The sequence below is a fragment of the Scyliorhinus torazame genome, chromosome 8 (assembly GCF_047496885.1).
Source record: "Scyliorhinus torazame isolate Kashiwa2021f chromosome 8, sScyTor2.1, whole genome shotgun sequence".
NCBI lineage: Eukaryota > Metazoa > Chordata > Chondrichthyes > Carcharhiniformes > Scyliorhinidae > Scyliorhinus > Scyliorhinus torazame.
In genome coordinates, this window is record NC_092714.1 from 12595229 (window position 1) to 12617491 (window position 22263).

General features: G+C 59.8%; 1 protein-coding gene across 1 annotated transcript in view; it reads left to right on the plus strand.

The window, feature by feature from the left end:
* The window catches only part of LOC140427643 (splicing regulator RBM11-like), a 41253-nt gene that overhangs the window by 4390 nt on the left and 14600 nt on the right, over positions 1 to 22263 (plus strand). Inside the window, exons 2-3 of the mRNA XM_072513090.1 lie at positions 2738 to 2900; positions 8016 to 8094. Of these exons, the coding sequence (XP_072369191.1) occupies positions 2738 to 2900; positions 8016 to 8094 (242 nt within the window). The remainder of the gene's footprint in view (positions 1 to 2737; positions 2901 to 8015; positions 8095 to 22263) is intronic.

The window sequence follows — 22263 nt, forward strand, 5'->3', positions numbered from 1 at the left end:
CCGAAATCCAAACCCCCCGAAATCCAAACCCCCCGAAATCCAAACCCCCCGAAATCCAAACCCCCCGAAATCCAAACCCCCCGAAATCCAAACCCCCCGAAATCCAAACCCCCCGAAATCCAAACCCCCCGAAATCCAAACCCCCCGAAATCCAAACCCCCCGAAATCCAAACCCCCCGAAGTCCAAACCCCCCGAAGTCCAAACCCCCCGAAGTCCAAACCCCCCGAAGTCCAAACCCCCCGAAGTCCAAACCCCCCGAAGTCCAAACCCCCCGAAGTCCAAACCCCCCGAAGTCCAAACCCCCCGAAGTCCAAACCCCCCGAAGTCCAAACCCCCCGAAGTCCAAACCCCCCGAAGTCCAAACCCCCCGAAGTCCAAACCCCCCGAAGTCCAAACCCCCCGAAGTCCAAACCCCCCGAAGTCCAAACCCCCCGAAGTCCAAACCCCCCGAAGTCCAAACCCCCCGAAGTCCAAACCCCCCGAAGTCCAAACCCCCCGAAGTCCAAACCCCCCGAAGTCCAAACCCCCCGAAGTCCAAACCCCCCGAAGTCCAAACCCCCCGAAGTCCAAACCCCCCGAAGTCCAAACCCCCCGAAGTCCAAACCCCCCGAAGTCCAAACCCCCCGAAGTCCAAACCCCCCGAAGTCCAAACCCCCCGAAGTCCAAACCCCCCGAAGTCCAAACCCCCCGAAGTCCAAACCCCCCGAAGTCCAAACCCCCCGAAGTCCAAACCCCCCGAAGTCCAAACCCCCCGAAGTCCAAACCCCCCGAAGTCCAAACCCCCCGAAGTCCAAACCCCCCGAAGTCCAAACCCCCCGAAGTCCAAACCCCCCGAAGTCCAAACCCCCCGAAGTCCAAACCCCCCGAAGTCCAAACCCCCCGAAATCCAAACCCCCCGAAATCCAAACCCCCCGAAATCCAAACCCCCCGAAATCCAAACACCCCCCGAAATCCAAACACCCCCCGAAATCCAAACCCCCCCGAAAACCAGACCCCCCCCGAAAACCAAACCCCCCCCCGAAAACCAAACCCCCCGAAAACCAAACCCCTGAAAACCGGGGTTTGGGTTTGAATGTGTGGCCAGGACAGAGCAGAGTAAATTAACCTTTCAGTGCCTGTTTTGGAAATTCCCCAGCACCCTCATTTTAAATCCAAGTGTCAATTTGAACTCTGGATGGCGAACGCCCCCTAAAGATATGATTGGAAAGGGTTCACAGATAGTCAGTGAAAGCTGGAAGAAGGAACTTTAAAGAAGCATAATCAAAAGAGAAGGTGCTGGAAAAACTGCAGGTTGAGTGGCAGCGCGTGGTCTGGTGGAGAAGAAACAGAGTTAACCGTTCGAGTATAACATGACTTTTCTTCGGGCCGTGACTTCTTCAGAGTCGTATTTGGCATGGACAAGATGGGCCGCTTGGCAGCCTTCTGTGCTGCATTATTTCTGTGGTTCTATATTGGACTTGAAACTAGCACGGTGGTTAGCACTGTTGCTTCACAAGGCCAGGGACCCGAGCTTGATTCCTGGCTCGGGTGACTGCGGAGTCCACGAGTTCTCCCCGTGTCTGCGTGGGTTTCCTCCGGGTGCTCCGGCTTCCTCCCACAAGTCCCGAAAGACGTGCTGTTAGGTGAATTGGACATTCTGAATTCTCCCTCTGTGTACCCGAACAGGCGCCGGAGTGTGGCGACTGGGGGCTTTTCACAGTAACTTCATTGCAGTGTTAATGTAAGCCTACTTGTGACAATAAAGATTATTATTATTACTCCGACTCCACAGGTGCTGCCAGACCTGCTGAGATTTCCCAACTGTTTCTATTTTTATTTCAGCACTGCAGTGTGCAGCTGCAGTATTTTGTTTTCAAAGAGAGCACCTTTTCCCAGAGTGTGTCGTGAAGGTGGCACTCGAGACAACAGGGAGTGTTTGAGGCAAATAGCAGAGATGTTTTTAAGGAGAAGCTAGACAACCACGCAAGGGAGAAGGAATAGCAATTGTATTGATGGGGTTAGATGAAGGGAGGTGGAAGAAGGCTAGTACGGAACAGAATACTATGACACTATTGTGCCAAATTGCCTGTTTCTGTGCCATTGTAATAATTTAATGATATATTTGAATAATTTTTCAATAGAATTATACTTCCCCTTCGGAAGATTTTGGTAGGCAGCTCCCTCTGTTGGTCCCAGAAAGGTGCTGAGAGATGAGCAGCGTGACTCAGATTTTAGTTAGCACCGGGGAAATCTGCATTCCTCAACAGCTGGAACTACAATCCTGCATGTATGGAGAGTTTCAGGAAGAGGACATTCAGACATTTATTGCACCTATCCACAGTGTATTTAACATCATACTAAATTCCATAGGCTGCCAGGAACTTCGGCAGTTCCTTTGGGGTTTCAGGAATAGGGTGGGGAATTGGGCCTAGGCAGGGTGGTCTTTGGAAGGGTCGGTGCAGACTCGATGGGCTGAATGGCCTCCTTCTGCACTGTAGGATTTCTATGATTCATGATGCGATATAGTGTAGAAGATGACCATTCAGCCCATCATGCCTGTGCTGGCGCTTTGGTCCTGTTATGTCCTCTCTTCGCCCATAGCCCTCCAAAGTTTTCCCCTTTAAAGTGCCTGTCCAAATCTCCTTGGACAGGAGACAGCTAAAGGCACAATGTGCCAAATGGCCTCCTTCACTGCAAAGTTCTGTAATGCTAACATGTCGGTAAGCCTTACGACTGGTGCTGTTAATGTGATTGCAGGCTGGACCATTGACCAAGGTGCACATTGCTAAAGACAAGGATGGCCGGCAGAAGACCTACGGGTTTGTCTGCTTCAAGCACACCGAGTCCGTTCCATATGCCATCACCTTGCTGAACGGAATCAGGTTATACGGTAGACCTCTGAATCTGCAGTATCGCTCTGGTATGTCATGTGGTTCCACACTTTAGTATTCTCTGGCATAGCGGGTTTGTGCCGGTGGTTTTTTTGAGGTCCTAATTTCTGTTGTGTTGGGTGGAGCACTGTGTTAGGGGCTCCCATTTCTCTGCCAGAGCAGCCCAATGATCAGAAAGTTTAGAGGCCTTCAGTCAATGCTATATACCGTGGCGAAATCTAGCAGTTGAGGAGGAGATTTAACCAGGTTGTTAGCGCTCCTGCAACTAGAAAACATACTTTCCTCCCCTGCCCAGTGAAATTGTGCCACCATAATACAGAGCTTTCCTGGTGGTGGCAGATTGAAAATAAAGCCTCGGATTTGTAATGCTCCTTTCAATACATGTGGACAGTGTAAAGCACTTGACAGACTTTAAAGTACTTTGGAAGTGTGGTTATTGTTGTAATGTAAGAAACATGGCAGCAAACTTCCACAAATAACAAGAGCATGGGAGTTCCTGCTGGCCTGCTCGGCCCCTCACTTTATCTGTCATTATCACAATGCTAATTGTGGAAGCTTGCTGTGCACAAATTGGCTGCTTTGTTTCCTCAATTACCACAATAACCATGCTTCCAAAGTACTTTATTGACCTCTTTACATCTACTTAAGATGGAGCCTGGTTTTAATAGCTCATCCGAAAACCACACCTCTGACAAGACGACACCTCAGTATTGGGCCGGAGTGAGCGACTGGCTTGTATGCTCAGGTTTCTGGAAGGGGATTTAAACCATTCATCTTCTGACTGACTTAGGGATGAGAGCGCTACTCGCTGCACCATGGCTGATGCTATGTTAGGGGCTTCCATTGATCTCAGCAACCTCAATTTTGGCGACGATCAATGAGCCAGAGTCTCAGAATACCCACAGCGCCTGGTCCGCCTTAAATAACAGTCTGCACCTGCGAGGGGACGCTCGGGGTCTCGATCTAGACTGGTTCGACGAGAACGATCAGGAGATCCGGGAGATGCTACAAGGACACTCTGAAAGCCTCCCATGTAACCTTGGGGCTTTAGATGGTCAAGGGAATCCTCATCTTGTTAAAATTTTCTGTCTCTTCTCCCCCCCCCACCCCCACCCCCTTCCATGCCCACAGAGACATGGATTCCGGAGTACAGCCAGCTATGCTCGCTTTCTAGCTGGCCGCTGCTGCTATTGCGGATGCACAGAGGCTAAAGCACCAGGGCCAGCCCAGGAAGGACCCTCCCCAAGAGGAGCCAGCCCCAGAAGGGCAGGGGCCAGCCAGTAAGGCTCAGTCATGGCCGTTCAACAGGCCAAGGACGTGGTGCAAAGGAGGTGCAGCATCAGGGAACGTATTAACGTTGGCACCTATCCTTCGGGGAGCTGCTGGACTGTGCCCACACCGATTCCAGCTCACCAAGTAGTCCATGTGCCAGATGGCACCGAGGGGGTTTGAAGGAGGACACCGGCTCCCGGTGGCCATTAAGGTGATGGTCGCCCTGAACATCTGCATCTGGCTCACTTCAGGGCTCGAGCAAGGACCTGTGTGGAATCTCAGAAACCTTTGCACACAGGTGCATCTGTGCTGTGATGGATGCCATATTCGGCTGGGCATCGGACTACATCGCCTTCAATCTGGACCAGGCCCACCAGGGTGCCCAGCCTAAGGAGATAATTTATCTTCCAGCATTGCGCGCCAGACCTGGTGATGATGCTGACAGCACTGACTGCCTCTGCCTCCTGTCAGGTGCTGTTCAGGGGTGGGGGTTTGAGTCTCCGCCCCACCCTGCAGAAGAGGGTGCCCCTCCAATCTTCAATGGCATTGAGCAGTCTGTCCACTTCAATACCCGAAATCATACGTGGGGAGCGCAGGTCTTCTCTGAGCTACCTTCTTGGCTGGAATGAGAGTGTGGTGAGCTCCAGCTTGTCAGTTTTTTTTAATGCATATTTCGGCCAAAGCGGATCTGACACCAGCGGGGCTGGGAATTGCTTGCAATTCACATCGACAGGGTGCTGACCCATTTGCATCACCTGAATTTTGTTGAAACAGCAACAATAGTGAGAACGCGAGTTGCATGTGATTCAGTTCCGATGGGAACACTACTAAATGGGAACAAAGTCCCACAGCAAGCGCGTTTATCCACGTGTTTCCTGGCGCACGCAGTGCCAAGAAACATATGGCTATACAACACCACTTGGGCCAAATAAAGGATCTCAGTGGGGAACATGTGGGCGGGGCACCGCATGTAGCCCCATTTTCTACACTGAGGAGTTTCGGAGCTCCTCAGTTTAGCGAGAGATCAGGAATCCATTTTTAAATGGCGGCTGATCTCCGAGGCCTCCGATGTGAGCATTGACCCCCAGCACCAACGCACTATTGAAGGGACCCAGTTCCCCACCCCCCAAACACCCATGCAAGCCACCCACCCCCAGCACAAAAAATGCGAGCTTGGCACTTTGACGGCACCTTGGCAGTGCCAGGTTGGCACTGTTAGGGTGCCTGGGAGGCACCAGCACTGCCAGGGTACCACCATGCCCAGACGGCATGCACCTGGGGGCCTCTGTTTCCCTGGGAGACCCCCACAAATACCATTCCGTCTGGTCCCCGTTTGTGGGGACATTTCCATCAGAGTTACACATTCCCTTGTCTTTCTTCCATTCAATTTTGATAACATTACACACATATCGCTCTTTACGTTACAATTCCTTCTTAAACATTTACATTGTCATGTTTCTTTTATACATTGGAGTGTTAATGACCCAGACCGAGGGGGGTTTACACTTACCCGCCCCTCGGTGTACATTTGCTGGTAAGACTTTACACAGTGGTCTTTCCCCATTGCGCCTTGGCGGCAGCTGCCCCAAGCTTGAGTGCGTCCCTCCGCACCTAGTCCTGGACCTTGGAATGTGCCAGTCTGCAACACTCGGTCGAGGACAGCTCTTTGCACTGGAAGATCAGCAAGTTTCAGGCAGACCAAAGAGCGTCTTTCACCGAGTTGATGACCTTCCAGCAGCAGTTGATGTTTGTCTCGGTGTGTGTCCCTGGAAACAGTCCGTAGAGCACAGAGTCCTGTGTCACAGAGCTGCTCGGGATGAACCTTGAAAATACCACTGCATCTCTCTCCAAACCTTCTTTGCAAAGGCACATTCCACAAGGAGGTGGGTGACCGTCTCATTTCCCCCACAGCCATTCTGAGGGCAGCGTGCAACGGCGCTGAGCCTTCGGGTGTACATGAAGACTCTGACGGGGAGGGCCCTTCTCACCCCCAGCCAAGCTAGGTCTTGGTGCTTGTTTGTAAGTTCTGGTGATGAGACGTTCTGCCAGATGACTCTGACAGTCTGCTCAGGGAACCATCCAACGTCCTCCACAGTCTGCTTTTCCCTGACGGCCTCGAGGACATTACGTGCTGACCACTGCTTCATTGTGTGGATCAGTGCTGAACGGCGCTCGTCCGAGGTCTCCCAGGCGAAGGGGCTAGGCCCCAATGCCTCGGGTACCTCGGGAATCTACACATTAAAGTGAGACTAGCTGTCTCGCTCTAATATGCAGATTTGCTAAAAAAAAAGTGATCCTGTCCACAATGGGCGGGATTTACATCACAACGTCCCGCGAGACCACGTCAGATGTCGCGAGGCATTGCAAGCCGGGTAGATTCAGGGAGCGGGGTCACCTGGCTTTTATCGGCCATACTGTTTTTTGGGAGCAGCGGGGTTGTTGGATCGCAAACGGAAAATCTCGCCCAAATTTACTACACCAGCATGTTCCATCTATGTGGGGTTAGTGTCCTTGCTGGATGGTCTTTATGTTAAGTGGGGGAGGCCGTATTGTCACTGGACACTAATGATCCAGAGACCTAGGTTAATGTTCCGGGGACCCAGGTTTTAATCCCACCACTGTAGATGGTGTAATTTGAATTCAATAAAAACCTGGAATTAAAACGTCAAGTGGTAGTTCATGAGACCATTGTCGTAGAAACCCATCTGGTTCACCAACGTTCTGTAGGGAAGGAAATCTGCCATCCTGGCCTGGTCTGGCCTACTGGTCTGGTGACTCCAGATCCACAGCAATGTAGTCGACTCTTAAATGCCCTCTGAAATGGCCGAGCACGCCACTCAGTTCAAGGGCAATTAGGGATGGGCAACTTCCCATGAATGAGTAAAAAAGAAGTTACTGCTCCCATTGCCCAAGCGTGGAAGCATACCACTGCTATCCTTTGTTTATTGTTCTCTCTACATGACTCACTGCAGCTCTCTGACATGGCCTTCACTGACCTATCTCTCTTTGATACTTATTACAGAGAGAGCTATTCATCCCTCACACTCCCTTTCTCTACCCACACTAACTGACACCATTCCTGTTTGCCTCAGCACTCCCAAGATTGAGAGTGCCGTTGTTAACCCCTACAACTACTACAGATTTTGTGTTAAATATACAATTTTGTTTTTATTCAGGGGGGGTGAGCGTGGCTGGCAATGCCAGAGTTATTTATTACGCATCCTTAATTGCCCTTGAGAGGGTGGTAGTGAGGTGCATATTTGAACCGCTACAATACACGTGGTGCAGGTACATCCATGGTGTTAGGAAGGGCGCTCCTTGATTTTGACTCAGCATCAGTGAAGGAATTGAAGGGGTGACAAAGTTGAGGTGTTCAAGGTAATAATAGGAATTCATAGGGTGATTGAAACTATTTTCTCTGGTGCAGTGGGGGTGCAGTGAAGGGAGGGAGGTGACCGGAACAAAAGATCATAACCTTAAACTTCAGCCAGGGCATCTATGGGTGATGTCAAGAAGCACTTGTCCACACAAAGGATAATGGAAGTCCCTCTCCGATGGTTATTGTGCATTGCAGTATATAAACGTTAGTTTCGATCATAGGAGGTTAATTAAATTGAGGGAGCAAACCATTTTGATTGTACAATCATAGTTGCAGTCCTTTACATAAATGAAACTAGGATTTCTAACTTGCTTTTGCGAGTGGTTGGTCAAATTTGAGTAAGCGTATAACAGAAGAAGAGCATTGTACAAACTAAAACATAGTCGCTAATGGTTTTGACAACACATTGTAACTGATACCACCTTTTATGTGTTTAGCGGCAGCAATATGTTTTGTGAAGGTATCAGGGCAGCTGTGTTTGTCTGTATTCCAGGGAGCTCTCATACAGTGGATCTAAGCACAGCATTCCCGGGAGCGGACAACACTGAGTATCGAGCGCCACAAGATAGCAGGTACAGAACAAACCTTTTCCATTGCTACATAGAGCAGGGTGAACACTTTCCCTACGTGCCAGAGACTATTCAGTATGGGACGTCCCGCTGTCCCTATAACGTGGTGATATTGTCCAGGCTGGTATATGAGGACTGCAAGAACCAGTACCTTTAGGAGCGAAAGGAGTAAATATGTATTAATGAAAGGAAAGGACCCTGCTACTTTGATCGCCAGCATAGGTCAATCGGTCAGTACCCCAGTCACTCAGGTGTGTGCCGAGGCTCTAATTGAAGGTCAGGTACATGGTTGATGGGAGAAGGAACATGAAAATCGAAGGAAGGAGGCATTCTTTCAGGCTTGCCCTGCATCATCGAGCCGTTTGCAGAGGAAGTCATCCACACTCTCAATCTGACATAGGAACAAACAATCTATCCCTATTCCCCTTCTCTTCTCTCACTATCTTTCCCCCTCTTCCTACCTTCCCACTTCCCTTCTCTCCCCATTCCCCTCTCTCCCCTTCCACTCTCTTCCCCCTTCCGCTCTCTTCCCCTTCCCCTCTTTCCCAATTCCCCTCTCTCCTCCTTCCCCTCTCTCCCCCCTTCCCCTCTCTCCCCCTTCCCCTCTCTCCCCCTCCCCCTCTCTCCCCCTTCCCCTCTCTCCCCCTTCCCCTCTCTCCCCCTTCCCCTCTCTCCCCCTTCCCCTCTCTCCCCATTCCCTTCTCTCCCCATTCCCTTCTCTCCCCATTCCCTTCTCTCCCCTTCCGCTCTCTTCCCCCTTCCGCTCTTTTCTTCCCCCTTCCGCTCTTTACTTCCCCCTTCCGCTCTCTTCCCCCTTCCCCTCTCTCCCCATTCCCCTCTCTCCCCCTTCTGCTCTCTTCCCCCATCCCCCCTCTCCCCCTTCTCCTCTCTCCCCTTCCCCTCCCTCCCCTTCCGCTCTCTTCCCCCTTCCGCTCTCTTCCCCCTTCCCTTCTCTCCCCATTCCCCTCTCTCCCCCTTCCCCTCTCCCCTTCCCCTCTCTCCCCCCACCCCTCTCTCCCCATTCCCCTCTCTCCCCATTCCCCTCCCCATTCCCCTCTCTCCCCCTTCCGCTCTCTTCCCCCTTCCCCTCTCTCCCCCTTCCCCTCTCTCCCCCTTCCGCTCTCTCTCCCCCTTCCGCTCTCTTCCCCCTTCCCCTCTCTCCCCCTTGCCCTCTCTCCCCCTTGCCCTCTCTCCCCCTTGCCCTCTCTCCCCCTTGCCCTCTCTCCCCCTTGCCCTCTCTCCCCCTTGCCCTCTCTCCCCCTTGCCCTCTCTCCGCCTTGCCCTCTCTCCGCCTTGCCCTCTCTCCCCCTTGCCCTCTCTCCCCCTTGCCCTCTCTCCCCCTTGCCCTCTCTCCCCCTTCCCCTCTCTCCCCCTTCCTCTCTCTCCCCATTCCCCTCTCCCCTTCCCCTCCCTCCCCCCACCCCTCTCTCCCCATTCCCCTCTCTCCCCATTCCGCCCTCACTCCCCCTTCCGCTCTCTCTCCCCCTTCCGCTCTCTCTCCCCCTTCTGCTCTCTCTCCCCCTTCCGCTCTCTTCCCCCTTCCCCTCTCTCCCCCTTCCCATCTCTCCCCCTTCCGCCCTCTCTCCCCCTTCCGCTCTCTTCCCCTTCCCCTCTTTCCCCATTCCATCTCTCCCCATTCCCCTCTCTCCCCTTCCCCTCTCTCCCCCTTCCCCTCTCTCCCCCTTCCCCTCTCTCCCCCTTCCCCTCTCTCCCCATTCCCTTCTCTCCCCATTGCCTTCTCTCCACTTCCGCTCTCTTCCCCCTTCCGCTCTTTTCTTCCCCCTTCCGCTCCCTTCCCCCTTCCCTTCTCTCCCCATTCCCCTCTCTCCCCATTCCCCTCTCTCTCCCTTCTGCTCTCTCCCCCCATCCCCCCTTTCCCCCTTCTCCTCTCTCCCTTTCCCCTCCCTCCCCTTCCGCTCTCTTCCCCCTTCCGCTCTCTTCCCCCTTCCCTTCTCTCCCCATTCCCCTCTCTCCCCCTTCCGCTCTCTCTCCCCCTTCCGCTCTCTCTCCCCCTTCCGCTCTCTTCCCCCTTCCCCTCTCTCCCCATTCCCCTCTCTCCCCCTTCCCCTCTCCCCTTCCCCTCTCTCCCCCCACCCCTCTCCCCCCATTCCCCTCTCTCCCCATTCCCCTCTCTCCCCATTCCCCTCTCTCCCCATACCCCTCTCTCCCCATTCTGCTCTCTTCCCCCATCCCCCCTCTCCCCCTTCTCCTCTCTCCCCTTCCCCTCCCTCCTCTTCCGCTCTCTTCCCCCTTCCGCTCTCTTCCCCCTTCCCTTCTCTCCCCATTCACCTCTCTCCCCCTTCCCCTCTCCCCTTCCCCTCTCTCCCCCCACCCCTCTCTCCCCATTCCCCTCTCTCCCCATTCCCCTCTCTCCCCATTCCCCTCTCTCCCCATTCCCCTCTCTCCCCATTCCCCTCTCTCCCCATTCCCCTCTCTTCCCCCTTCCGCTCTCTTCCCCCTTCCCCTCTCTCCCCCTTCCCCTCTCTCCCCCTTCCGCTCTCTTTCCTCCTTCCGCTCTCTTTCCTCCTTCCGCTCTCTTTCCTCCTTCCGCTCTCTTTCCTCCTTCCGCTCTCTTTCCTCCTTCCGCTCTCTTCCTCCTTCCGCTCTCTTCCTCCTTCCGCTCTCTTCCCCCTTGCCCTCTCTCCCCCTTGCCCTCTCTCCCCCTTGCCCTCTCTCCCCCTTGCCCTCTCTCCCCCTTGCCCTCTCTCCCCCTTGCCCTCTCTCCCCCTTGCCCTCTCTCCCCCTTGCCCTCTCTCCCCCTTGCCCTCTCTCCCCCTTGCCCTCTCTCCCCCTTGCCCTCTCTCCCCCTTGCCCTCTCTCCCCCTTGCCCTCTCTCCCCCTTGCCCTCTCTCCCCCTTGCCCTCTCTCCCCCTTGCCCTCTCTCCCCCTTGCCCTCTCTCCCCCTTGCCCTCTCTCCCCCTTGCCCTCTCTCCCCCTTGCCCTCTCTCCCCCTTGCCCTCTCTCCCCCTTGCCCTCTCTCCCCCTTGCCCTCTCTCCCCCTTGCCCTCTCTCCCCCTTGCCCTCTCTCCCCCTTGCCCTCTCTCCCCCTTGCCCTCTCTCCCCCTTGCCCTCTCTCCCCCTTGCCCTCTCTCCCCCTTGCCCTCTCTCCCCCTTGCCCTCTCTCCCCCTTGCCCTCTCTCCCCCTTGCCCTCTCTCCCCCTTGCCCTCTCTCCCCCTTGCCCTCTCCCCCCTTGCCCTCTCTCCCCCTTGCCCTCTCTCCCCCTTCCCCTCTCTCCCCCTTCCTCTCTCTCCCCATTCCCCTCTCCCCTTCCCCTCCCTCCCCCCACCCCTCTCTCCCCATTCCCCACTCTCCCCCTTCCGCCCTCTCTCCCCCTTCCGCCCTCTCTCCCCCTTCCGCCCTCTCTCCCCCTTCCGCTCTCTCTCCCCCTTCCGCTCTCTCTCCCCCTTCCGCTCTCTCTCCCCCTTGCCCTCTCTCCCCCTTGCCCTCTCTCCCCCTTGCCCTCTCCCCCCTTGCCCTCTCTCCCCCTTGCCCTCTCTCCCCCTTCCCCTCTCTCCCCCTTCCTCTCTCTCCCCATTCCCCTCTCCCCTTCCCCTCCCTCCCCCCACCCCTCTCTCCCCATTCCCCTCTCTCCCCATTCCCCACTCTCCCCCTTCCGCCCTCTCTCCCCCTTCCGCCCTCTCTCCCCCTTCCGCCCTCTCTCCCCCTTCCGCTCTCTCTCCCCCTTCCGCTCTCTCTCCCCCTTCCGCTCTCTCTCCCCCTTCCGCTCTCTTCCCCCTTCCCCTCTCTCCCCCTTCCGCTCTATCTCCCCCTTCCGCCCTCTCTCCCCCTTCCGCTCTCTTCCCCTTCCCCTCTTTCCCCATTCCCCTCTCTCCCCCTTCCCCTCTCTCCCCTTCCCCTCTCTCCCCCTTCCCCTCTCTCCCCCTTCCCCTCTCTCGCCATTCCCTTCTCTCCCCATTCCCTTGTCTCCACTTCCGCTCTCTTCCCCCTTCCGCTCTTTTCTTCCCCCTTCCGCTCCCTTCCCCCTTCCCCTCTCTCCCCATTCCCCTCTCTCCCCATTCCCCTCTCTCTCCCTTCCGCTCTCTCTCCCCCTTCCGCTCTCTCTTCCCCTTCCCCTCTTTCCCCATTCCCCTCTCTCCCCCTTCCCCTCTCTCCCCTTCCCCTCTCTCCCCCTTCTCCTCTCTCCCCTTCCCCTCCCTCCTCTTCCGCTCTCTTCCCCCTTCCGCTCTTTTCTTCCCCCTTCCGCTCTCTTCCCCCTTCCCCTCTCTCCCCATTCACCTCTCTCCCCCTTCTGCTCTCTTCCCCCATCCCCCCTCTCCCCCTTCTCCTCTCTCCCCTTCCCCTCCCTCCTCTTCCGCTCTCTTCCCCCTTCCGCTCTCTTCCCCCTTCCCTTCTCTCCCCATTCCCCTCTCTCCCCCTTCCCCTCTCCCCTTCCCCTCTCTCCCCCCACCCCTCTCTCCCCATTCCCCTCTCTCCCCATTCCCCTCTCTCCCCATTCCCCTCTCTCCCCATTCCCCTCTCTTCCCCCTTCCGCTCTCTTCCCCCTTCCCCTCTCTCCCCCTTCCCCTCTCTCCCCCTTCCGCTCTCTTTCCTCCTTCCGCTCTCTTTCCTCCTTCCGCTCTCTTCCTCCTTCCGCTCTCTTCCCCCTTGCCCTCTCTCCCCCTTGCCCTCTCTCCCCCTTGCCCTCTCTCCCCCTTGCCCTCTCTCCCCCTTGCCCTCTCTCCCCCTTGCCCTCTCTCCCCCTTGCCCTCTCTCCCCCTTGCCCTCTCTCCCCCTTGCCCTCTCTCCCCCTTGCCCTCTCTCCCCCTTGCCCTCTCTCCCCCTTGCCCTCTCTCCCCCTTGCCCTCTCTCCCCCTTGCCCTCTCTCCCCCTTGCCCACTCTCCCCCCTTGCCCACTCTCCCCCTTGCCCTCTCTCCCCCTTGCCCTCTCTCCCCCTTGCCCTCTCTCCCCCTTGCCCTCTCTCCCCCTTGCCCTCTCTCCCCCTTGCCCTCTCTCCCCCTTGCCCTCTCTCCCCCTTGCCCTCTCTCCCCCTTGCCCTCTCTCCCCCTTGCCCTCTCTCCCCCTTGCCCTCTCTCCCCCTTTCCCTTTCCCCTCTTTCCCCATTCCCCTCTCTCCCCCTTCCCCTCTCCCCTTCCCCTCTCTCCCCCCACCCCTCTCTCCCCATTCCCCTCTCTCCCCATTCCCCTCTCTCCCCATACCCCTCTCTCCCCATTCTGCTCTCTTCCCCCATCCCCCCTCTCCCCCTTCTCCTCTCTCCCCTTCCCCTCCCTCCTCTTCCGCTCTCTTCCCCCTTCCGCTCTCTTCCCCCTTCCCTTCTCTCCCCATTCACCTCTCTCCCCCTTCCCCTCTCCCCTTCCCCTCTCTCCCCCCACCCCTCTCTCCCCATTCCCCTCTCTCCCCATTCCCCTCTCTCCCCATTCCCCTCTCTCCCCATTCCCCTCTCTCCCCATTCCCCTCTCTTCCCCCTTCCGCTCTCTTCCCCCTTCCGCTCTCTTCCCCCTTCCCCTCTCTTCCCCCTTCCCCTCTCTCCCCCTTCCGCTCTCTTTCCTCCTTCCGCTCTCTTTCCTCCTTCCGCTCTCTTTCCTCCTTCCGCTCTCTTTCCTCCTTCCGCTCTCTTCCTCCTTCCGCTCTCTTCCTCCTTCCGCTCTCTTCCCCCTTGCCCTCTCTCCCCCTTGCCCTCTCTCCCCCTTGCCCTCTCTCCCCCTTGCCCTCTCTCCCCCTTGCCCTCTCTCCCCCTTGCCCTCTCTCCCCCTTGCCCTCTCTCCCCCTTGCCCTCTCTCCCCCTTGCCCTCTCTCCCCCTTGCCCTCTCTCCCCCTTGCCCTCTCTCCCCCTTGCCCTCTCTCCCCCTTGCCCTCTCTCCCCCTTGCCCTCTCTCCCCCTTGCCCTCTCTCCCCCTTGCCCTCTCTCCCCCTTGCCCTCTCTCCCCCTTGCCCTCTCTCCCCCTTGCCCTCTCTCCCCCTTGCCCTCTCTCCCCCTTGCCCTCTCCCCCCTTGCCCTCTCTCCCCCTTGCCCTCTCTCCCCCTTGCCCTCTCTCCCCTTCCCCTCTCTCCCCCTTCCTCTCTCTCCCCATTCCCCTCTCCCCTTCCCCTCCCTCCCCCCACCCCTCTCTCCCCATTCCCCTCTCTCCCCATTCCCCACTCTCCCCCTTCCGCCCTCTCTCCCCCTTCCGCCCTCTCTCCCCCTTCCGCCCTCTCTCCCCCTTCCGCTCTCTCTCCCCCTTCCGCTCTCTCTCCCCCTTCCGCTCTCTCTCCCCCTTCCGCTCTCTTCCCCCTTCCCCTCTCTCCCCCTTCCGCTCTATCTCCCCCTTCCGCCCTCTCTCCCCCTTCCGCTCTCTTCCCCTTCCCCTCTTTCCCCATTCCCCTCTCTCCCCCTTGCCCTCTCTCCCCCTTGCCCTCTCTCCCCCTTGCCCTCTCTCCCCCTTGCCCTCTCTCCCCCTTGCCCTCTCTCCCCCTTGCCCTCTCTCCCCCTTCCCCTCTCTCCCCCTTCCTCTCTCTCCCCATTCCCCTCTCCCCTTCCCCTCCCTCCCCCCACCCCTCTCTCCCCATTCCCCTCTCTCCCCCTTCCCCACTCTCCCCCTTCCGCCCTCTCTCCCCCTTCCGCCCTCTCTCCCCCTTCCATCTCTCTCCCCCTTCCGCTCTCTCTCCCCCTTCCGCTCTCTCTCCCCCTTCCGCTCTCTCTCCCCCTTCCGCTCTCTCTCCCCCTTCCGCTCTCTTCCCCCTTCCCCTCTCTCCCCTTCCCCTCTCTCCCCCTTCCCCTCTCTCCCCCTTCCCCTCTCTCGCCATTCCCTTCTCTCCCCATTCCCTTGTCTCCACTTCCGCTCTCTTCCCCCTTCCGCTCTTTTCTTCCCCCTTCCGCTCCCTTCCCCCTTCCCCTCTCTCCCCATTCCCCTCTCTCCCCATTCCCCTCTCTCTCCCTTCCGCTCTCTCTCCCCCTTCCGCTCTCTCTTCCCCTTCCCCTCTTTCCCCATTCCCCTCTCTCCCCCTTCCCCTCTCTCCCCTTCCCCTCTCTCCCCCTTCTCCTCTCTCCCCTTCCCCTCCCTCCTCTTCCGCTCTCTTCCCCCTTCCGCTCTTTTCTTCCCCCTTCCGCTCTCTTCCCCCTTCCCCTCTCTCCCCATTCACCTCTCTCCCCCTTCTGCTCTCTTCCCCCATCCCCCCTCTCCCCCTTCTCCTCTCTCCCCTTCCCCTCCCTCCTCTTCCGCTCTCTTCCCCCTTCCGCTCTCTTCCCCCTTCCCTTCTCTCCCCATTCCCCTCTCTCCCCCTTCCCCTCTCCCCTTCCCCTCTCTCCCCCCACCCCTCTCTCCCCATTCCCCTCTCTCCCCATTCCCCTCTCTCCCCATTCCCCTCTCTCCCCATTCCCCTCTCTTCCCCCTTCCGCTCTCTTCCCCCTTCCCCTCTCTCCCCCTTCCCCTCTCTCCCCCTTCCGCTCTCTTTCCTCCTTCCGCTCTCTTTCCTCCTTCCGCTCTCTTCCTCCTTCCGCTCTCTTCCCCCTTGCCCTCTCTTCCCCCTTGCCCTCTCTCCCCCTTGCCCTCTCTCCCCCTTGCCCTCTCTCCCCCTTGCCCTCTCTCCCCCTTGCCCTCTCTCCCCCTTGCCCTCTCTCCCCCTTGCCCTCTCTCCCCCTTGCCCTCTCTCCCCCTTGCCCTCTCTCCCCCTTGCCCTCTCTCCCCCTTGCCCTCTCTCCCCCTTGCCCTCTCTCCCCCTTGCCCTCTCTCCCCCTTGCCCACTCTCCCCCTTGCCCACTCTCCCCCTTGCCCTCTCTCCCCCTTGCCCTCTCTCCCCCTTGCCCTCTCTCCCCCTTGCCCTCTCTCCCCCTTGCCCTCTCTCCCCCTTGCCCTCTCTCCCCCTTGCCCTCTCTCCCCCTTGCCCTCTCTCCCCCTTGCCCTCTCTCCCCCTTGCCCTCTCTCCCCCTTGCCCTCTCTCCCCCTTTCCCTTTCCCCTCTTTCCCCATTCCCCTCTCTCCCCCTTCCCCTCCCCCCATTCCCCTCTCTCCCCCCACCCCTCTCTCCCCATTCCCCTCTCTCCCCATTCCCCTCTCTCCCCATTCCCCTCTCTCCCCATACCCCTCTCTCCCCATTCTGCTCTCTTCCCCCATCCCCCCTCTCCCCCTTCTCCTCTCTCCCCTTCCCCTCCCTCCTCTTCCGCTCTCTTCCCCCTTCCGCTCTCTTCCCCCTTCCCTTCTCTCCCCATTCACCTCTCTCCCCCTTCCCCTCTCCCCTTCCCCTCTCTCCCCCCACCCCTCTCTCCCCATTCCCCTCTCTCCCCATTCCCCTCTCTCCCCATTCCCCTCTCTCCCCATTCCCCTCTCTCCCCATTCCCCTCTCTCCCCATTCCCCTCTCTTCCCCCTTCCGCTCTCTTCCCCCTTCCGCTCTCTTCCCCCTTCCCCTCTCTTCCCCCTTCCCCTCTCTCCCCCTTCCGCTCTCTTTCCTCCTTCCGCTCTCTTTCCTCCTTCCGCTCTCTTTCCTCCTTCCGCTCTCTTTCCTCCTTCCGCTCTCTTCCTCCTTCCGCTCTCTTCCTCCTTCCGCTCTCTTCCCCCTTGCCCTCTCTCCCCCTTGCCCTCTCTCCCCCTTGCCCTCTCTCCCCCTTGCCCTCTCTCCCCCTTGCCCTCTCTCCCCCTTGCCCTCTCTCCCCCTTGCCCTCTCTCCCCCTTGCCCTCTCTCCCCCTTGCCCTCTCTCCCCCTTGCCCTCTCTCCCCCTTGCCCTCTCTCCCCCTTGCCCTCTCTCCCCCTTGCCCTCTCTCCCCCTTGCCCTCTCTCCCCCTTGCCCTCTCTCCCCCTTGCCCTCTCTCCCCCTTGCCCTCTCTCCCCCTTGCCCTCTCTCCCCCTTGCCCTCTCTCCCCCTTGCCCTCTCTCCCCCTTGCCCTCTCTCCCCCTTGCCCTCTCTCCCCCTTGCCCTCTCTCCCCCTTGCCCTCTCTCCCCCTTGCCCTCTCTCCCCCTTGCCCTCTCTCCCCCTTGCCCTCTCTCCCCCTTGCCCTCTCTCCCCCTTGCCCTCTCTCCCCCTTGCCCTCTCTCCCCCTTGCCCTCTCTCCCCCTTGCCCTCTCTCCCCCTTGCCCTCTCTCCCCCTTGCCCTCTCTCCCCCTTGCCCTCTCTCCCCCTTGCCCTCTCTCCCCCTTGCCCTCTCTCCCCCTTGCCCTCTCTCCCCCTTGCCCTCTCTCCCCCTTGCCCTCTCCCCCCTTGCCCTCTCTCCCCCTTGCCCTCTCTCCCCCTTCCCCTCTCTCCCCCTTCCTCTCTCTCCCCATTCCCCTCTCCCCTTCCCCTCCCTCCCCCCACCCCTCTCTCCCCATTCCCCTCTCTCCCCATTCCCCACTCTCCCCCTTCCGCCCTCTCTCCCCCTTCCGCCCTCTCTCCCCCTTCCGCCCTCTCTCCCCCTTCCGCCCTCTCTCCCCCTTCCGCTCTCTCTCCCCCTTCCGCTCTCTCTCCCCCTTCCGCTCTCTCTCCCCCTTCCGCTCTCTTCCCCCTTCCCCTCTCTCCCCCTTCCGCTCTATCTCCCCCTTCCGCCCTCTCTCCCCCTTCCGCTCTCTTCCCCTTCCCCTCTTTCCCCATTCCCCTCTCTCCCCCTTCCCCTCTCTCCCCTTCCCCTCTCTCCCCCTTCCCCTCTCTCCCCCTTCCCCTCTCTCGCCATTCCCTTCTCTCCCCATTCCCTTGTCTCCACTTCCGCTCTCTTCCCCCTTCCGCTCTTTTCTTCCCCCTTCCGCTCCCTTCCCCCTTCCCCTCTCTCCCCATTCCCCTCTCTCCCCATTCCCCTCTCTCTCCCTTCCGCTCTCTCTCCCCCTTCCGCTCTCTCTTCCCCTTCCCCTCTTTCCCCATTCCCCTCTCTCCCCCTTCCCCTCTCTCCCCTTCCCCTCTCTCCCCCTTCTCCTCTCTCCCCTTCCCCTCCCTCCTCTTCCGCTCTCTTCCCCCTTCCGCTCTTTTCTTCCCCCTTCCGCTCTCTTCCCCCTTCCCCTCTCTCCCCATTCACCTCTCTCCCCCTTCTGCTCTCTTCCCCCATCCCCCCTCTCCCCCTTCTCCTCTCTCCCCTTCCCCTCCCTCCTCTTCCGCTCTCTTCCCCCTTCCGCTCTCTTCCCCCTTCCCTTCTCTCCCCATTCCCCTCTCTCCCCCTTCCCCTCTCCCCTTCCCCTCTCTCCCCCCACCCCTCTCTCCCCATTCCCCTCTCTCCCCATTCCCCTCTCTCCCCATTCCCCTCTCTCCCCATTCCCCTCTCTTCCCCCTTCCGCTCTCTTCCCCCTTCCCCTCTCTCCCCCTTCCGCTCTCTTTCCTCCTTCCGCTCTCTTTCCTCCTTCCGCTCTCTTCCTCCTTCCGCTCTCTTCCCCCTTGCCCTCTCTCCCCCTTGCCCTCTCTCCCCCTTGCCCTCTCTCCCCCTTGCCCTCTCTCCCCCTTGCCCTCTCTCCCCCTTGCCCTCTCTCCCCCTTGCCCTCTCTCCCCCTTGCCCTCTCTCCCCCTTGCCCTCTCTCCCCCTTGCCCTCTCTCCCCCTTGCCCTCTCTCCCCCTTGCCCTCTCTCCCCCTTGCCCACTCTCCCCCTTGCCCACTCTCCCCCTTGCCCTCTCTCCCCCTTGCCCTCTCTCCCCCTTGCCCTCTCTCCCCCTTGCCCTCTCTCCCCCTTGCCCTCTCTCCCCCTTGCCCTCTCTCCCCCTTGCCCTCTCTCCCCCTTGCCCTCTCTCCCCCTTGCCCTCTCTCCCCCTTGCCCTCTCTCCCCCTTTCCCTTTCCCCTCTTTCCCCATTCCCCTCTCTCCCCCTTCCCCTCTCCCCTTCCCCTCTCTCCCCCCACCCCTCTCTCCCCATTCCCCTCTCTCCCCATTCCCCTCTCTCCCCATACCCCTCTCTCCCCATTCTGCTCTCTTCCCCCATCCCCCCTCTCCCCCTTCTCCTCTCTCCCCTTCCCCTCCCTCCTCTTCCGCTCTCTTCCCCCTTCCGCTCTCTTCCCCCTTCCCTTCTCTCCCCATTCACCTCTCTCCCCCTTCCCCTCTCCCCTTCCCCTCTCTCCCCCCACCCCTCTCTCCCCATTCCCCTCTCTCCCCATTCCCCTCTCTCCCCATTCCCCTCTCTCCCCATTCCCCTCTCTCCCCATTCCCCTCTCTTCCCCCTTCCGCTCTCTTCCCCCTTCCGCTCTCTTCCCCCTTCCCCTCTCTTCCCCCTTCCCCTCTCTCCCCCTTCCGCTCTCTTTCCTCCTTCCGCTCTCTTTCCTCCTTCCGCTCTCTTTCCTCCTTCCGCTCTCTTTCCTCCTTCCGCTCTCTTTCCTCCTTCCGCTCTCTTCCTCCTTCCGCTCTCTTCCTCCTTCCGCTCTCTTCCCCCTTGCCCTCTCTCCCCCTTGCCCTCTCTCCCCCTTGCCCTCTCTCCCCCTTGCCCTCTCTCCCCCTTGCCCTCTCTCCCCCTTGCCCTCTCTCCCCCTTGCCCTCTCTCCCCCTTGCCCTCTCTCCCCCTTGCCCTCTCTCCCCCTTGCCCTCTCTCCCCCTTGCCCTCTCTCCCCCTTGCCCTCTCTCCCCCTTGCCCTCTCTCCCCCTTGCCCTCTCTCCCCCTTGCCCTCTCTCCCCCTTGCCCTCTCTCCCCCTTGCCCTCTCTCCCCCTTGCCCTCTCTCCCCCTTGCCCTCTCTCCCCCTTGCCCTCTCTCCCCCTTGCCCTCTCTCCCCCTTGCCCTCTCTCCCCCTTGCCCTCTCTCCCCCTTGCCCTCTCTCCCCCTTGCCCTCTCTCCCCCTTGCCCTCTCTCCCCCTTGCCCTCTCCCCCCTTGCCCTCTCTCCCCCTTGCCCTCTCTCCCCCTTCCTCTCTCTCCCCATTCCCCTCTCCCCTTCCCCTCCCTCCCCCCACCCCTCTCTCCCCATTCCCCTCTCTCCCCATTCCCCACTCTCCCCCTTCCGCCCTCTCTCCCCCTTCCGCCCTCTCTCCCCCTTCCGCCCTCTCTCCCCCTTCCGCTCTCTCTCCCCCTTCCGCTCTCTCTCCCCCTTCCGCTCTCTCTCCCCCTTCCGCTCTCTTCCCCCTTCCCCTCTCTCCCCCTTCCGCTCTATCTCCCCCTTCCGCCCTCTCTCCCCCTTCCGCTCTCTTCCCCTTCCCCTCTTTCCCCATTCCCCTCTCTCCCCCTTGCCCTCTCTCCCCCTTGCCCTCTCTCCCCCTTGCCCTCTCTCCCCCTTGCCCTCTCTCCCCCTTCCCCTCTCTCCCCCTTCCTCTCTCTCCCCATTCCCCTCTCCCCTTCCCCTCCCTCCCCCCACCCCTCTCTCCCCATTCCCCTCTCTCCCCATTCCCCACTCTCCCCCTTCCGCCCTCTCTCCCCCTTCCGCCCTCTCTCCCCCTTCCATCTCTCTCCCCCTTCCGCTCTCTCTCCCCCTTCCGCTCTCTCTCCCCCTTCCGCTCTCTCTCCCCCTTCCGCTCTCTCTCCCCCTTCCGCTCTCTTCCCCCTTCCCCTCTCTCCCCCTTCCGCTCTATCTCCCCCTTCCGCCCTCTCTCCCCCTTCCGCTCTCTTCCCCTTCCCCTCTTTCCCCTTCCCCTCTCTCCCCCTTCCCCTCTCTCCCCTTCCCCTCTCTCCCCCTTCCCCTCTCTCCCCCTTCCCCTCTCTCGCCATTCCCTTCTCTCCCCATTCCCTTGTCTCCACTTCCGCTCTCTTCCCCCTTCCGCTCTTTTCTTCCCCCTTCCGCTCCCTTCCCCCTTCCCCTCTCTCCCCATTCCCCTCTCTCCCCATTCCCCTCTCTCCCCATTCCCCTCTCTCTCCCTTCTGCTCTCTCCCCCATCCCCCCTTTCCCCCTTCTCCTCTCTCCCCTTCCCCTCCCTCCCCTTCCGCTCTCTTCCCCCTTCCGCTCTCTTCCCCCTTCCCTTCTCTTCCCCCTTCCCTTCTCTTCCCCCTTCCCTTCTCTCCCCTTCCCTTCTCTCCCCATTCCCCTCTCTCCCCCTTCCGCTCTCTCTCCCCCTTCCGCTCTCTTCCCCCTCCCCCCTCTCTCCCCCTTCCGCTCTCTCTCCCCCTTCCGCTCTCTCTCCCCCTTCCGCTCTCTCTCCCCCTTCCGCTCTCTCTCCCCCTTCCGCTCTCTCTTCCCCTTCCGCTCTCTCTTCCCCATTCCCCTCTTTCCCCATTCCCCTCTCTCCCCTTCCCCTCTCTCCCCTTCCCCTCTCTCCCCCTTCTCCTCTCTCCCCCTTCTCCTCTCTCCCCTTCCCCTCCCTCCTCTTCCGCTCTCTTCCCCCTTCCGCTCTTTTCTTCCCCCTTCCGCTCTCTTCCCCCTTCCCCTCTCTCCCCATTCCCCTCTCTCCCCCTTCTGCTCTCTTCCCACATCCCCCCTCTCCCCCTTCTCCTCTCTCCCCTTCCCCTCCCTCCTCTTCTGCTCTCTTCCCCCTTCCGCTCTCTTCCCCCTTCCCTTCTCTCCCCATTCCCCTCTCTCCCCCTTCCCCTCTCCCCTTCCCCTCTCTCCCCCCACCCCTCTCTCCCCATTCCCCTCTCTCCCCATTCCCCTCTCTCCCCATTCCCCTCTCTCCCCATTCCCCTCTCTCCCCATTCCCCTCTCTCCCCATTCCCCTCTCTCCCCATTCCCCTCTCTTCCCCCTTCCGCTCTCTTCCCCCTTCCCCTCTCTCCCCCTTCCCCTCTCTCCCCCTTCCGCTCTCTTTCCTCCTTCCGCTCTCTTTCCTCCTTCCGCTCTCTTTCCTCCTTCCGCTCTCTTTCCTCCTTCCGCTCTCTTCCTCCTTCCGCTCTCTTCCCCCTTGCCCTCTCTCCCCCTTGCCCTCTCTCCCCCTTGCCCTCTCCCCCTTGCCCTCTCTCCCCCTTGCCCTCTCTCCCCCTTGCCCTCTCTCCCCCTTGCCCTCTCTCCCCCTTGCTCTCTCTCCCCCTTGCCCTCTCTCCCCCTTGCCCACTCTCCCCTTCCTCTCTCTCCCCCTTCCTCTCTCTCCCCCTTCCTCTCTCTTCCCCTTCCTCTCTCTCCCCCTTCCTCTCTCTCCCCCTTCCTCTCTCTCCCCCTTCCTCTCTCTCCCCCTTCCTCTCTCGCCCCCTTGCCCTCTCTCCCCCTTCCTCTCTCTCCCCTTGCCCTCTCTCCCCCTTGCCCTCTCTCCCCCTTGCCCTCTCTCCCCTTGCCCTCTCTCCCCATTGCCCTCTCCCCCCTTGCCCTCTCTCCCCCTTGCCCTCTCTCCCCCTTGCCCTCTCTCCCCCTTGCCCTCTCTCCACCTTGCTCTCTCTCCCCCTTCCCCTCTCTCCCCATTCCCTTCTCTCCACTTCCGCTCTCTTCCCCCTTCCGCTCTTTTCTTCCCCCTTC